Genomic DNA, 13,153 nt, shown 5'->3' with positions numbered 1-13,153 from the left:
GAAGAGGGCCATGTGACACATCAAACTTAGTGGTAATGTCACAAGAAAAACAATGACCCATTGTCTGCAGGTCATAACTTAGACTGCAGGTCATAACTTCTTACCTGAAGTTCAGTTCACCTGACACTCGGACCGGCGGCTGCCTCGAGTCTCTCCTCCTCCTGCGTCCCCTTTCCCTCATCCACCTGCTGGTCTCCACCACTTGCTAATGTTACTGAATCTGTGGAAGCTCTGCGATAGCCACCACACGAAGTAACGACTCTATCTAAATCCCAGTAACGATTAACGCGTTCCTGATTTCGGCATAATAACATAGTTACTGTAACACGTTACTTAATAACGCATTAGTCCCAAAACTGTTCTCCAGTTTACTTTCGTCCTGTATCATTTCTGTGTCAGCAATAAAGCTGCATTTTGAGTTATTCCCATGTGTTGTGATGTAAGTAAGTAAAATTTATTTATATAGCGCTTTTCACAGATGATAATAAATAAATAAATAATAATAATAAAAATAATAATAATCACAAAGTGCTTTACAACACAGGCAATGGAAATATAAAACAGTAAATAAAATGGCAAATAACTTTCTGCATTTTGGGTTCTCTTCCTGCCTGCACAGAGCCGAATCATAACACATGTCTCATCTACCGACTGGCCACACATTTCTATTTTTTTTTGACATAGTTTTTCAGTTAGTGTTTTTCTTCCCAGAAACAAACTGTTCAGTCTTGTATCTTTAAGGAGAATTTAAGAGCTGTATCAACACATTTTTCTGATGTCAGTGATTCACTTCATGGGTCTAATAGTTTGTCAGAGCTTCTGAAAGTGTGGGGCACACCCCAATTGGCGGCGCAGAACCGTTGCAGGGGGGAGTGCGGTATGAAAAGGAAAAACATTTTTCTTGTAAAACAAAGGGGGGCCCCAGCAAAAAAACAAGTTTGGGAACCACTGGTCTATGTTAATCATCTATATTAAGTTTTAATATAAATGATTAATGAAATTTTCAAGATTCTTATTCTGTCTCAAGCTGGCTTTACAGAATGAAATTCTGAAATTGTCTTATTGTGTCTCCATGTAATCTTTAAAGAAATTGTTGATGAGTTTTCTGTTGTATAAATGTTCTAAATGTACTCTGTGATCATAGCAGGTAGATACATTCTCTCTGTAAATATTCTGGGCTTACAATCCCTCTGTGTGTCAGAGGGCATGCAGACTGTTGTCATGCTGTCTGTTGTTGATTTCTTTGTTAAGGTAAATAAACTGATAAAGAGTTTCAGTTTATTACTAATCAGTTTTAGTATAAATTTTTACGATGACCCTAACAGCTTGTAATAACTCCTGATAATAAGTGACGGTCATACTGGGATTTTTAAAAAAATATTTTAACCAAGGTTAAGCTTGCAGGCTCTGATGGAGTGAAGTTGAGAAAAAAAAATCTTTTCGGTTGTGAATGTGAGTTCAGACGTTAAAAATAGACATGTCATATCCTCTCCTTCAACTTTTAAGCAGGAAGGACACAAATGAGTGTATCGTGTAGTTTACTCAGTGGGTGTGTCAGTTCTTGCTTTCTCATATGCTGACCACTAGTTTACAGGGTTTATTGTAATTTTGCTTCATTTCACTCTAAAACTGTGAGACTAAACTGGGACTTGTTTGGTAAGGAAACATTTGATGCTTTTATTTAATGAAACTTAATCTTTTATTTTGTGATTCTTCTTTTAGTGCACTGACAGATACATTTATGTCAGTTTATTTCCTGGTGATTTAGTTTCACTCATTTCATATGTCAGATGTTGTTGATAATGGTTCCTTATGATGACAGCTCATACTGCAAAGAGGAAGTTTGGATTATGAATTTGTTTTAAAGAATAATGAAAAATCTCTTCAAAATACATAATTCAAGTGATGTGTGTTTGTAATTCAAGGTTTCAACAAGTTCCTGTGTGTGAACATGGTGACAGTCGGCATGTTGCTGATTGTCCTCTTTGTTCCAGGTGAGCTGTTTGTTCAGTCATTCACAGACATGGAGTCATTTTACAATCTGAACTTAATTGTTGAACAAAATCTGAAAGGTCAGTGAAGATGGAGTCAACAGTTTACTAATCATGACACTGTATTTACAGCTGCTTTGGCTGATTGCACTGATGAAGCAGCACTCTCCATAAATGCACCAAAGATGCTGGAAGCACTGAGTGGATCTTGTTTGCAAATCCCATGTAACTTCAGACCCAAAGAAGAACAGAAATTTATCAGCACAAGAAAAATCTTTGGAGTGTGGATTAAGAATGATGATAGATTTGTCAATAATCCAAACAATGTGATCTTCAACAGTAGTGGAGCAGTTAGCATCTATCCAATGAGTATTACTGGGAACCTGAATCAGAGAGACTGCACCACTCTGTTTACTAATTTAACCACAAAATACACAAACAAATACTACTTCAGAGTAGAGAGAGAACCATTCAAGTCAACAGCTTCTTGTGATCCTCTTCAAATAACAGTCAGAGGTGAGTAATTTTTAAAAAATGTAATGTTTAATAATAAAATAACACTAACCCACATTCAGGTAGTTGCTCTGTATTCTTTGTCTAAAATATCTGTTGAAGCTAAAAAAAAAAAAAAAAAAAAGCAATATAGGGTCAGTGATTGTCCTGACTTAAAGTTTAGTCATGTGTGGCATACAACTCTTTCCAAAAAAAGTCAGGCTGTAAAATGTAAATACAAATCAGAATGCAACAATTTTCAAATCATTTATAGTGTCTGTAATTTCCTCAGTGCAGACAGACCAGTTTGACACCTGGACTCTTTCATCAAACATAGAAAAACAGACGGATGCATTTTTGACTATTTTCAAAAACAGGTTTGATCAGTTGAAGCCAGTTTTAATCTCCGTCTCACTTCATGTAAAGTAATTTCAGCTAGGCGAAGCAGGAATGGACTTGTCTGCGTTCAGTGCAGTTTGACCTGAGGCCATGCAGATCACTGTCATTCAATAATGATTTAGGATTTTTACAGTGTGTTTAGAGAGTCCCCAACTGCTAATTTGTTTTAAACATCAAACATGTGACAGAGTGGTTTTTAATAACAGTGCAAAGTGTAGTGTGCAGTGCAATGCCGTATACTGGATTAGTGTGTGTTAAATGCAGAGTTTAAATAAATAACAGAATAAATAATTCCATATATACACACATAGTATGAATTTAGAAGAGGTTTTGAAAGCATTAGGTTTGCAGATTTTAATCAGTGGTACAAAGAGCAGTGTGATTTTATGTAAAACCACAGATTCTCCTTGGAGGCCCGATATTACAATCCCAGGTGATCTGAAGGAGAAGGAGTCTGTCACTATAACCTGCTCAGCTCTCACTCCCTGTCCACACTCCCCTCCTCAACTCACCTGGAATCTCCAACAAGACTCTCACAACAAAATAGAGGAAAACACAGATGGAAGCTTTACAACTAAAATCCAGCAGAACATCACTCTGTCAGACACACATGATGGAAAGAAGATCAGCTGCTCTGCCAGATATCCTGTGAACCAAGGAAAATACACCAAGACAGCAGAGACAGAAGAGACTCTCAGTGTTTCATGTAAGACAATCAGAGTTTGTTGTTGAACCGGATCCTATAGGACAACATGATTTGTGTGATATGTCTTTGTTTGTTTGTTTCTCCAGATGCTCCTAAAAACACCTCAGCATCCATCAGTCCATCAGGTTTGGTGTCAGCAGGCAGCTGGGTGAACCTGACCTGCTCCAGCAGAGCCAAACCTCCAGTCAGCAGCTTCACCTGGTTCAAGAAGAGCAGAGATGGAGCTGTGAAAGTATCTGAAGGAGAGATTTACAGTTTCAATGTAACAGATGGAGGAGTTTATTACTGTGTGGCCACTAATGATCTGGGTAATCAGACATCAGGAGTGATTCATGTGACTGAAGGTAAGGTTACTCAGCAGATTTATTTTCTTTTCGTTTCAATTCTCCGCTTATCCTTTTCAGGGTAGCGGGGACCTGGAGCCTATTTCAGCTGTCTTAGGGCGAGAGGCAGGGTGCACCCTGGAAAGGTCACCAGTCTGTTGTAGGGCTAACATAGAGACAGACAACCATTCACACACTCAAATTCACAGCTATGGGCAATAAATAGTTGTCAATTAACCTGACCCCACTAACTGCATGTCTTTGGAATGTGGGAGGAAGCCGGAAGTATCTGGGGAGAGAACCCACGCAAACACAGGGAGAATATGCAAACACTACACAGAAAGGGCCTCACCTGATAGTGGAATTGAACTATCAGGTGGTGGCACATCTGCAGCATTTTCTTCTTTTTTTTAAATTTATTTTTTTGATTATTCCATTTTTTGTGATATATCTCAGAAGAAAGTAGAAACAGAAATGTATTTTATCTGAGACTGAATTTGTTTTATGAAGTTCAAAAATTTTATTTCATCCTAAAATGTGTGGTTTTTCATGTGTTAGACTTAAAAACTTGTCTTTCCCTTAAATGGTCTTATTTACTCTTAAATGTTCATTCTCTCACATACTGTGTTAATCAATCTCAAATCTTGTTGCATTACAGGTGGAAACCTGGTTGGTGTCTACACTATAGTGAAGACTGTGGGAATCATAATGCTCGTGAGCACACTGATGGTTTTTGTTTAGTGAGACAAATGTTTCTGTGATACACTCACGTGAAGCCACAAACAAACTCATCTGTTGTAAAATAAAATAATTCATTTTTTCTTATATTTTTGTTTTTCCTTCAGCTGGTTCAGATCAAGACGTTCCAACAATCCGGAGACTGAAAGCTGTGAGATGAGCAGAGTCACATCACAACACATCAACTAAAGTTTCTGCAGGAGGAAAAACTCCACCTGAAAATATTACTGAATTCACTGCAGTGATGTTAAACAGTTGAGTAGAGATGGTGTTGCAGGAATGGAGACATTTCCTTTGAGGACAAGTTCATCCCACTCCTCAACTGGACTGAAATTTTTTTTTAATAGGACCTGCTTCACTCTAAGGTTAAGCATTTTATCCATGAACATTGATCTAACCCTACACTTATGTAAGACTGCTTCAGCATGATGCTTTGACAGTCCTGTCAGTTTCCACTCCGTTACAGTTTCAGCTGTTTTCCTAACATTAGTATTAGATTCAGAATCAGACTCATTATTATTTGGCCAAGTTTGTGCACACAAACAAAAAACAAGGAACAAGTTACACAAAGTCTATACAAAGTATTGGTGCCAAACTGAGTTGTGTAATATGTGTATTAATGTAATATATATGCATATGTGTTATGACCTGAATGATGTAAGAGTGGGTCATTTCAGTGTTCATCAGAATGACAGCCTGGGGGAGGAAACTGTCTCTGTGCTTTTTGTAAACAGCGGTCTGTAGCGCCTGCCTGAAGACTGTAGTTTGAACGGTTTATTTCTGGGATGTGAGGCATCTGCAGAGATGTTTTCCGCCTGTTTCTAAACCCTGGACTCTTACAGGTCCTGGATGGAGGGAAGATTCTCTCTGCAGACCTGACTGTCCATTGAAGTCTGGCCCCTAAATAGCTTTCCACTGATAACTACTGTCCCCTTGTGGAACTATTGGTATTTGAATGCCCTGAGGTGCTCAGGCGGAGGTGGGGGAATATCAGTGCTTTACAAGTGCAACTTGTAAAGTTGTCATTCATTTACTCTGAGCTCATATCATCCCCTTCAAATCTAAGTTTGAAAATCAATTTTGGTGTGTTATTATCCACCAACTTCCTAAATCCTGTGACTTCCAGAATGAATTCTCTCATCTGTTTTCATATATTGCCAATTTGACCAATTCCCTTTCATCGGTAATTGTGATTTAAACACTTGTGATAGTAAAGTATGGAACCCCTGGATCCGGTTTTTACTCCCATCTTATCCATAACCTCCCTGCATATGTTGTCACGGTCCTGGGCCATTGACCCACTGACCCATTGTCAATGCTGCAGCAGTCTTAAATAAGTGTAGTGTTAGATCAATGACCCATTGTCTTTGCAAGCTCCTTTGACGACCCATTATTTAGTGTTCTCTGTGCCTCCCTTATGTTTGGCCTCTGTGTTTCTTAGTTGCTCTTTTTCCACTGTCATGTGTATCCCCTAGTCAAGTCTGCGTCTCAGTGTTACGTTGCCTCTTTTACTTTGAAAATCTGTGTCCTTGGTGAATGTATTGGGTGTTGCTTCCCTTGGGTCTCGTCATGTCTGATTTCTCCCAACTGTGCTCTCCTTCTGTGTCTCATTCCCCTCGTTATTCCCCGGTGTATTTAAGCCCTGTGTTTTTCTGTGTCAGTGTTGTGTCATCTCTCATGCTGTGTGTTTCTTTGTGTGCCTCTTGGTGAAGTTAAGGTTTTATTCTCCAGCAGTATTAGGTAAGTTACTTTAAATTAGTAACTTAGTTACATTACTAGTTACTTCTATCAAAAGTAACTCTGTTACTTCAAGTTACTTGTTACTTTCAAAGTAACTAGTCACTAGGGAACGTAACTTTGGTTTTACTCAGAATTCTCTTGTTAATGTGTTGCTTCTGTAACTGGATACCCAGCAAGATTGCCAGTCTTCTAGCTTGCTTACTTGCCACAAGTGCACTATGCCAACCTACCAATAGAAAGCAAAAAAGTAATCTGCATATTTCCACGAGAGAAATCCCACGCCTGGACCATTGTTGACCGCCGCCATGATTCTAGCCTACGTCACAGCGTCATGTGCGCTTTTTATATCCAACACAAACTGCAAGTGTGGTGCTTTCGACTGTACTCAGAACTTGGAAATTCTGCCTTCCGAATAGGAAGATGTAGGTAACACCACACTGCAGATGAGCTGCATACAGGGTTGGACTGGGACAGAAAAATCGGCCTGGGCATTTTGACAAGAGACCGGCCACCATTATAGGAAAAATCATAAAGCCTTTGAATGAAAACAAATGCTGTTGTGACAGTGATGTTCACTGTTTTGATGGTATATATGCATCAATCTATCAATCGCTAAACATTTTAAACCAGAATAAGAAAGTAAAGTATTTCTTTGTGCCCCCCTCTCCCTGTTAATGCCCTACCTGGCCCCTGGTGAAACTTTGCTAGATCCGCACAGTTACCAGCTGTCAGCTACAGAAAAAGGATCCTGGTGTTATTTGTCTCTCAGAAACATTTCATAACTTCCCTTCAACTCATTCATGTCACCTAAAAGGTAAACCTGTTTCTCCATCACCTGTTCAGCTCTGGTGATTCAGTAAGGACATCTCCTGGTTTCATCTTCATGTTTCCCTCTCACCAGATAACCAAACCGATATCATGACCAGGAGCTTTTTTGCAGCTGTGGCTCCAGCAAACATCAGCTGATACTAGAAAGTAATATTAAATCAATTCTAACAACAGCTGATCAAGCTTAAACGTGCTGCTGTTGTTGAGCACGACGTCCACTGGTTTCCTCTTTCTGGTGCAAAGTGGGCGATAAACAAAAAAGAGAGACGGGACTTGTGACAGAAAAGCAGATCAGCTGATCATTGATCAGTTTCAAGATTGAAGTACAATGTGGGCCATTTATATGGATACACTGTAATAACATGGGAATGGTTGGTGATATTGAAGTCCTGTATGTGGCACATTAGTATATGTGAGGGGGGGAAACTCCTCAAGATGGGTGGTGACCATGGTGGCCATTTAGAAGTCGGCCATCTTGGATACAACTTTTGTTTTTTCAATAGGAAGAGGGCCATGTGACACATCAAACTTAGTGGTAATGTCACAAGAAAAACAATGACCCATTGTCTGCAGGTCATAACTTAGACTGCAGGTCATAACTTCTTACCTGAAGTTCAGTTCACCTGACACTCGGACCGGCGGCTGCCTCGAGTCTCTCCTCCTCCTGCGTCCCCTTTCCCTCATCCACCTGCTGGTCTCCACCACTTGCTAATGTTACTGAATCTGTGGAAGCTCTGCGATAGCCACCACACGAAGTAACGACTCTATCTAAATCCCAGTAACGATTAACGCGTTCCTGATTTCGGCATAATAACATAGTTACTGTAACACGTTACTTAATAACGCATTAGTCCCAAAACTGTTCTCCAGTTTACTTTAGTCCTGTCCATAGTTTTTCAGTTAGTGTTTTTCTTCCCAGAAACAAACTGTTCAGTCTTGTATCTTTAAGGAGAATTTAAGAGCTGTATCAACACATTTTTCAGATGTCAGTGATTCACTTCATGGGTCTAATAGTTTGTCAGAGCTTCTCAAAGTGTGGGGCACACCCCAATGGGCAGCGCAGAACCGTTGCAGGGGGGAGTGCGGTATGAAAAGGAAAAACATTTTTCTTGTAAAACAAAGGGGGGCCCAAGCAAAAAAAACACGTTTGGGAACCACTGGTCTATGTTAATCATCTATATTAAGTTTTTGTCAATGGAAAATTGTACTTAGTAGTCAGTATAATCTTTTAATGATATAAGTTTGAATATGGTAGAATACTACATGTAACCATTTGTGTTTATTGAAAGGATGTCTCATCCTAGGAAGTCTGTAACATTCCAGGGTGTTCTGGCTTTCACCCCCACATCCTAGGAGCATGGGAAAGTTCGTACCTTGTTTTATTGTTTTACGGTAGGATTAACGTAGTTATATCTGTTTCCAGTCTAAGTGGTTTTGGTTTGATGAACTGCTGGACTTTCCAGACCAGCAGTTTTAGGGAAGTCTTTATGGGGTCACACTCTGACCCCCCCCATGACACACACACACCACACACACACCACACAAGCACCCACTGAAGTGTATAAATAAAGGAACTGGGCAAGTCCTCAGGGCGAGTCTCTGAGTCTCACTCTAGGCTGCCCTTGCTAGCAAGAAATTCTGTGTGTTTCTCCTCTCTGATTCTCTGCTGAAGAAGTGTTTTAGAATATATCTCTTAACATTATTAATATAAATGATTAATGAAATTTAAGATTCTTATTCTGTCTCAACCTGGCTTTACAGAATGAAATTCTGAAATTGCCTTATTGTGTCTCCATGTAATCTTTAAAGCAATTGTTGATGAGTTTTCTGTTGTATAAATGTTCTAAATGTACTCTGTGATCATGGCAGGTAGATACATTCTCTCTGTAAATATTCTGGGCTTGCAATCCCTCTGTGTGTCAGAGGGCATGCAGACTGTTGTCATGCTTTCTGTTGTTGATTTCTTTGTTAAGGTAAATAAACTGATAAAGAGTTTCAGTTTATTACTAATCAGTTGTTTTGTTTTTTTTTTTAGTATAAATTTTTACGATGACCCTAACAGCTTGTAATAACTCCTGATAATAAGTGACGGTCATACTGGGATTTTTAAAAAAATATTTTAACCAAGGTTAAGCTTGCAGGCTCTGATGGAGTGAAGTTGAGAAAAAATCTTTTCGGTTGTGAATGTGAGTTCAGACGTTAAAAATAGACATGTCATATCCTCTCCTTCAACTTTTAAGCAGGAAGGACACAAATGAGTGTATCGTGTAGTTTACTCAGTGGGTATGTCAGTGCTTGCTTTCTCATATGCTGACCACTAGTTTACAGGGTTTATTGTAATTTTGCTTCATTTCACTCTAAAACTGTGAGACTAAACTGGGACTTGTTTGGTAAGGAAACATTTGATGCTTTTATTTAATGACACTTAATCTTTTATTTTGTGATTCTTCTTTTAGTGCACTGACAGATACATTTATGTCAGTTTATTTCCTGGTGATTTAGTTTCACTCATTTCATATGTCAGATGTTGTTGATAATGGTTCCTTATGATGACAGCTCATACTGCAAAGAGGAAGTTTGGATTATGAATTTGTTTTAAAGAATAATGAAAAATCTCTTCAAAATACATAATTCAAGTGATGTGTGTTTGTAATTCAAGGTTTCAACAAGTTCCTGTGTGTGAACATGGTGACAGTCGGCATGTTGCTGATTGTCCTCTTTGTTCCAGGTGAGCTGTTTGTTCAGTCATTCACAGACATGGAGTCATTTTACAATCTGAACTTAATTGTTGAACAAAATCTGAAAGGTCAGTGAAGATGGAGTCAACAGTTTACTAATCATGACACTGTATTTACAGCTGCTTTGGCTGATTGCACTGATGAAGCAGCACTCTCCATAAATGCACCAAAGATGCTGGAAGCACTGAGTGGATCTTGTTTGCAAATCCCATGTAGCTTCAGACCCAAAGAAGAACGGAAATTTATCAGCACAAGAAAAACCTTTGGAGTGTGGATTAAGAATGATGATAGATTTGTCAATAATCCAAAAAATGTGATCTTCAACAGTAGTGGAGCAGTTAGCATCTATCCAATGAGTATTACTGGGAACCTGAGTCAGAGAGACTGCACCACTCTGTTTACTAATTTAACCACAAAATACACAAACAAATACTACTTCAGAGTAGAGAGAGAACCATTCAAGTCAACAGCTTCTTGTGATCCTCTTCAAATAACAGTCAGAGGTGAGTAATTTTTAAAAAATGTAATGTTTAATAATAAAATAACACTAACCCACATTCAGGTAGTTGCTCTGTATTCTTTGTCTAAAATATCTGTTGAAGCTAAAAAAAAAAAAAAAAAAAAGCAATATAGGGTCAGTGATTGTCCTGACTTAAAGTTTAGTCATGTGTGGCATACAACTCTTTCCAAAAAAAGTCAGGCTGTAAAATGTAAATACAAATCAGAATGCAACAATTTTCAAATCATTTATAGTGTCTGTAATTTCCTCAGTGCAGACAGACCAGTTTGACACCTGGACTCTTTCATCAAACATAGAAAAACAGACGGATGCATTTTTGACTATTTTCAAAAACAGGTTTGATCAGTTGAAGCCAGTTTTAATCTCCGTCTCACTTCATGTAAAGTAATTTCAGCTAGGCGAAGCAGGAATGGACTTGTCTGCGTTCAGTGCAGTTTGACCTGAGGCCATGCAGATCACTGTCATTCAATAATGATTTAGGATTTTTACAGTGTGTTTAGAGAGTCCCCAACTGCTAATTTGTTTTAAACATCAAACATGTGACAGAGTGGTTTTTAATAACAGTGCAAAGTGTAGTGTGCAGTGCAATGCCGTATACTGGATTAGTGTGTGTTAAATGCAGAGTTTAAATAAATAACAGAATAAATAATTCCATATATACACACATAGTATGAATTTAGAAGAGGTTTTGAAAGCATTAGGTTTGCAGATTTTAATCAGTGGTACAAAGAGCAGTGTGATTTTATGTAAAACCACAGATTCTCCTTGGAGGCCCGATATTACAATCCCAGGTGATCTGAAGGAGAAGGAGTCTGTCACTATAACCTGCTCAGCTCTCACTCCCTGTCCACACTCCCCTCCTCAACTCACCTGGAATCTCCAACAAGACTCTCACAACAAAATAGAGGAAAACACAGATGGAAGCTTTACAACTAAAATCCAGCAGAACATCACTCTGTCAGACACACATGATGGAAAGAAGATCAGCTGCTCTGCCAGATATCCTGTGAACCAAGGAAAATACACCAAGACAGCAGAGACAGAAGAGACTCTCAGTGTTTCATGTAAGACAATCAGAGTTTGTTGTTGAACCGGATCCTATAGGACAACATGATTTGTGTGATATGTCTTTGTTTGTTTGTTTCTCCAGATGCTCCTAAAAACACCTCAGCATCCATCAGTCCATCAGGTTTGGTGTCAGCAGGCAGCTGGGTGAACCTGACCTGCTCCAGCAGAGCCAAACCTCCAGTCAGCAGCTTCACCTGGTTCAAGAAGAGCAGAGATGGAGCTGTGAAAGTATCTGAAGGAGAGATTTACAGTTTCAATGTAACAGATGGAGGAGTTTATTACTGTGTGGCCACTAATGATCTGGGTAATCAGACATCAGGAGTGATTCATGTGACTGAAGGTAAGGTTACTCAGCAGATTTATTTTCTTTTCGTTTCAATTCTCCGCTTATCCTTTTCAGGGTAGCGGGGACCTGGAGCCTATTTCAGCTGTCTTAGGGCGAGAGGCAGGGTGCACCCTGGAAAGGTCACCAGTCTGTTGTAGGGCTAACATAGAGACAGACAACCATTCACACACTCAAATTCACAGCTATGGGCAATAAATAGTTGTCAATTAACCTGACCCCACTAACTGCATGTCTTTGGAATGTGGGAGGAAGCCGGAAGTATCTGGGGAGAGAACCCACGCAAACACAGGGAGAATATGCAAACACTACACAGAAAGGGCCTCACCTGATAGTGGAATTGAACTATCAGGTGGTGGCACATCTGCAGCATTTTCTTCTTTTTTTTAAATTTATTTTTTTGATTATTCCATTTTTTGTGATATATCTCAGAAGAAAGTAGAAACAGAAATGTATTTTATCTGAGACTGAATTTGTTTTATGAAGTTCAAAAATTTTATTTCATCCTAAAATGTGTGGTTTTTCATGTGTTAGACTTAAAAACTTGTCTTTCCCTTAAATGGTCTTATTTACTCTTAAATGTTCATTCTCTCACATACTGTGTTAATCAATCTCAAATCTTGTTGCATTACAGGTGGAAACCTGGTTGGTGTCTACACTATAGTGAAGACTGTGGGTATCATAATGCTCGTGATCACACTGATGGTTTTTGTTTGGTGAGACAAATGTTTCTGTGATACACTCACGTGAAGCCACAAACAAACTCATCTGTTGTAAAATAAAATAATTCATTTTTTCTTATATTTTTGTTTTTCCTTCAGCTGGTTCAGATCAAGACGTTCCAACAATCCGGAGACTGAAAGCTGTGAGATGAGCAGAGTCACATCACAACACATCAACTAAAGTTTCTGCAGGAGGAAAAACTCCACCTGAAAATATTACTGAATTCACTGCAGTGATGTTAAACAGTTGAGTAGAGATGGTGTTGCAGGAATGGAGACATTTCCTTTGAGGACAAGTTCATCCCACTCCTCAACTGGACTGAAATTTTTTTTTAATAGGACCTGCTTCACTCTAAGGTTAAGCATTTTATCCATGAACATTGATCTAACCCTACACTTATGTAAGACTGCTTCAGCATGATGCTTTGACAGTCCTGTCAGTTTCCACTCCGTTACAGTTTCAGCTGTTTTCCTAACATTAGTATTAGATTCAGAATCAGACTCATTATTATTTGGCCAAGTTTGTGCACACAAACAAAAAACAA

At 38.9% G+C, this 13,153-nt stretch overlaps 2 protein-coding genes across 4 annotated transcripts; both read left to right on the top strand.

The window, feature by feature from the left end:
• Window positions 1–1,915: 1,915 nt before the first annotated feature.
• On the top strand, window positions 1,916–4,903 carry LOC148101406 (myelin-associated glycoprotein-like). 2 transcript variants are annotated; one of them, XM_087845606.1, is made up of 6 exons: window positions 1,916–1,994; window positions 2,124–2,507; window positions 3,283–3,588; window positions 3,675–3,932; window positions 4,570–4,651; window positions 4,757–4,903. In XM_087845606.1, the coding sequence occupies exons 1-6, from the start codon at window positions 1,952–1,954 to the stop codon at window positions 4,836–4,838; spliced, it is 1,155 nt and encodes a 384-aa protein (XP_087701732.1). In that variant the 5' UTR covers window positions 1,916–1,951; the 3' UTR covers window positions 4,839–4,903. The 2 variants fall into 2 exon arrangements, with proteins under 2 accessions (XP_087701732.1, XP_087701731.1); XM_087845605.1 differs by having other exon boundaries at window positions 1,952–1,994; window positions 3,675–3,949; window positions 4,578–4,651.
• A 4,963-nt stretch (window positions 4,904–9,866) lies between these two features.
• LOC148101405 (myelin-associated glycoprotein-like) lies at window positions 9,867–12,854 on the top strand. Of its 2 annotated transcripts, none has more exons than XM_087846054.1 (6): window positions 9,867–9,945; window positions 10,075–10,458; window positions 11,234–11,539; window positions 11,626–11,883; window positions 12,521–12,602; window positions 12,708–12,854. In XM_087846054.1, the coding sequence occupies exons 1-6, from the start codon at window positions 9,903–9,905 to the stop codon at window positions 12,787–12,789; spliced, it is 1,155 nt and encodes a 384-aa protein (XP_087702180.1). In that variant the 5' UTR covers window positions 9,867–9,902; the 3' UTR covers window positions 12,790–12,854. The 2 variants fall into 2 exon arrangements, with proteins under 2 accessions (XP_087702180.1, XP_087702179.1); XM_087846053.1 differs by having other exon boundaries at window positions 9,903–9,945; window positions 11,626–11,900; window positions 12,529–12,602.
• The last annotated feature ends 299 nt before the right edge of the window (window positions 12,855–13,153 follow it).

The sequence above is a fragment of the Neolamprologus brichardi genome, chromosome 9 (assembly GCF_056152115.1).
Source record: "Neolamprologus brichardi isolate AB-2024 chromosome 9, ASM5615211v1, whole genome shotgun sequence".
NCBI lineage: Eukaryota > Metazoa > Chordata > Actinopteri > Cichliformes > Cichlidae > Neolamprologus > Neolamprologus brichardi.
Note: the sequence above shows the minus strand (reverse complement) of the source record. Positions and strands in the feature narration are given on the sequence as shown.

Bases quoted from the DNA above. Each gene is read 5' to 3' on its own strand.
- LOC148101406 (XM_087845605.1), top strand. From the start codon at position 1,952: ATGGTGACAGTCGGCATGTTGCTGATTGTCCTCTTTGTTCCAG. The intron at 1,995-2,123 runs GTGAGCTGTTTG...CTGTATTTACAG, and splicing joins GATTGTCCTCTTTGTTCCAG to CTGCTTTGGCTGATTGCACT. The intron at 2,508-3,282 runs GTGAGTAATTTT...GTAAAACCACAG, and splicing joins TCTTCAAATAACAGTCAGAG to ATTCTCCTTGGAGGCCCGAT.
- LOC148101405 (XM_087846053.1), top strand. From the start codon at position 9,903: ATGGTGACAGTCGGCATGTTGCTGATTGTCCTCTTTGTTCCAG. The intron at 9,946-10,074 runs GTGAGCTGTTTG...CTGTATTTACAG, and splicing joins GATTGTCCTCTTTGTTCCAG to CTGCTTTGGCTGATTGCACT. The intron at 11,901-12,528 runs ATTTATTTTCTT...ACAGGTGGAAAC, and splicing joins AAGGTAAGGTTACTCAGCAG to CTGGTTGGTGTCTACACTAT.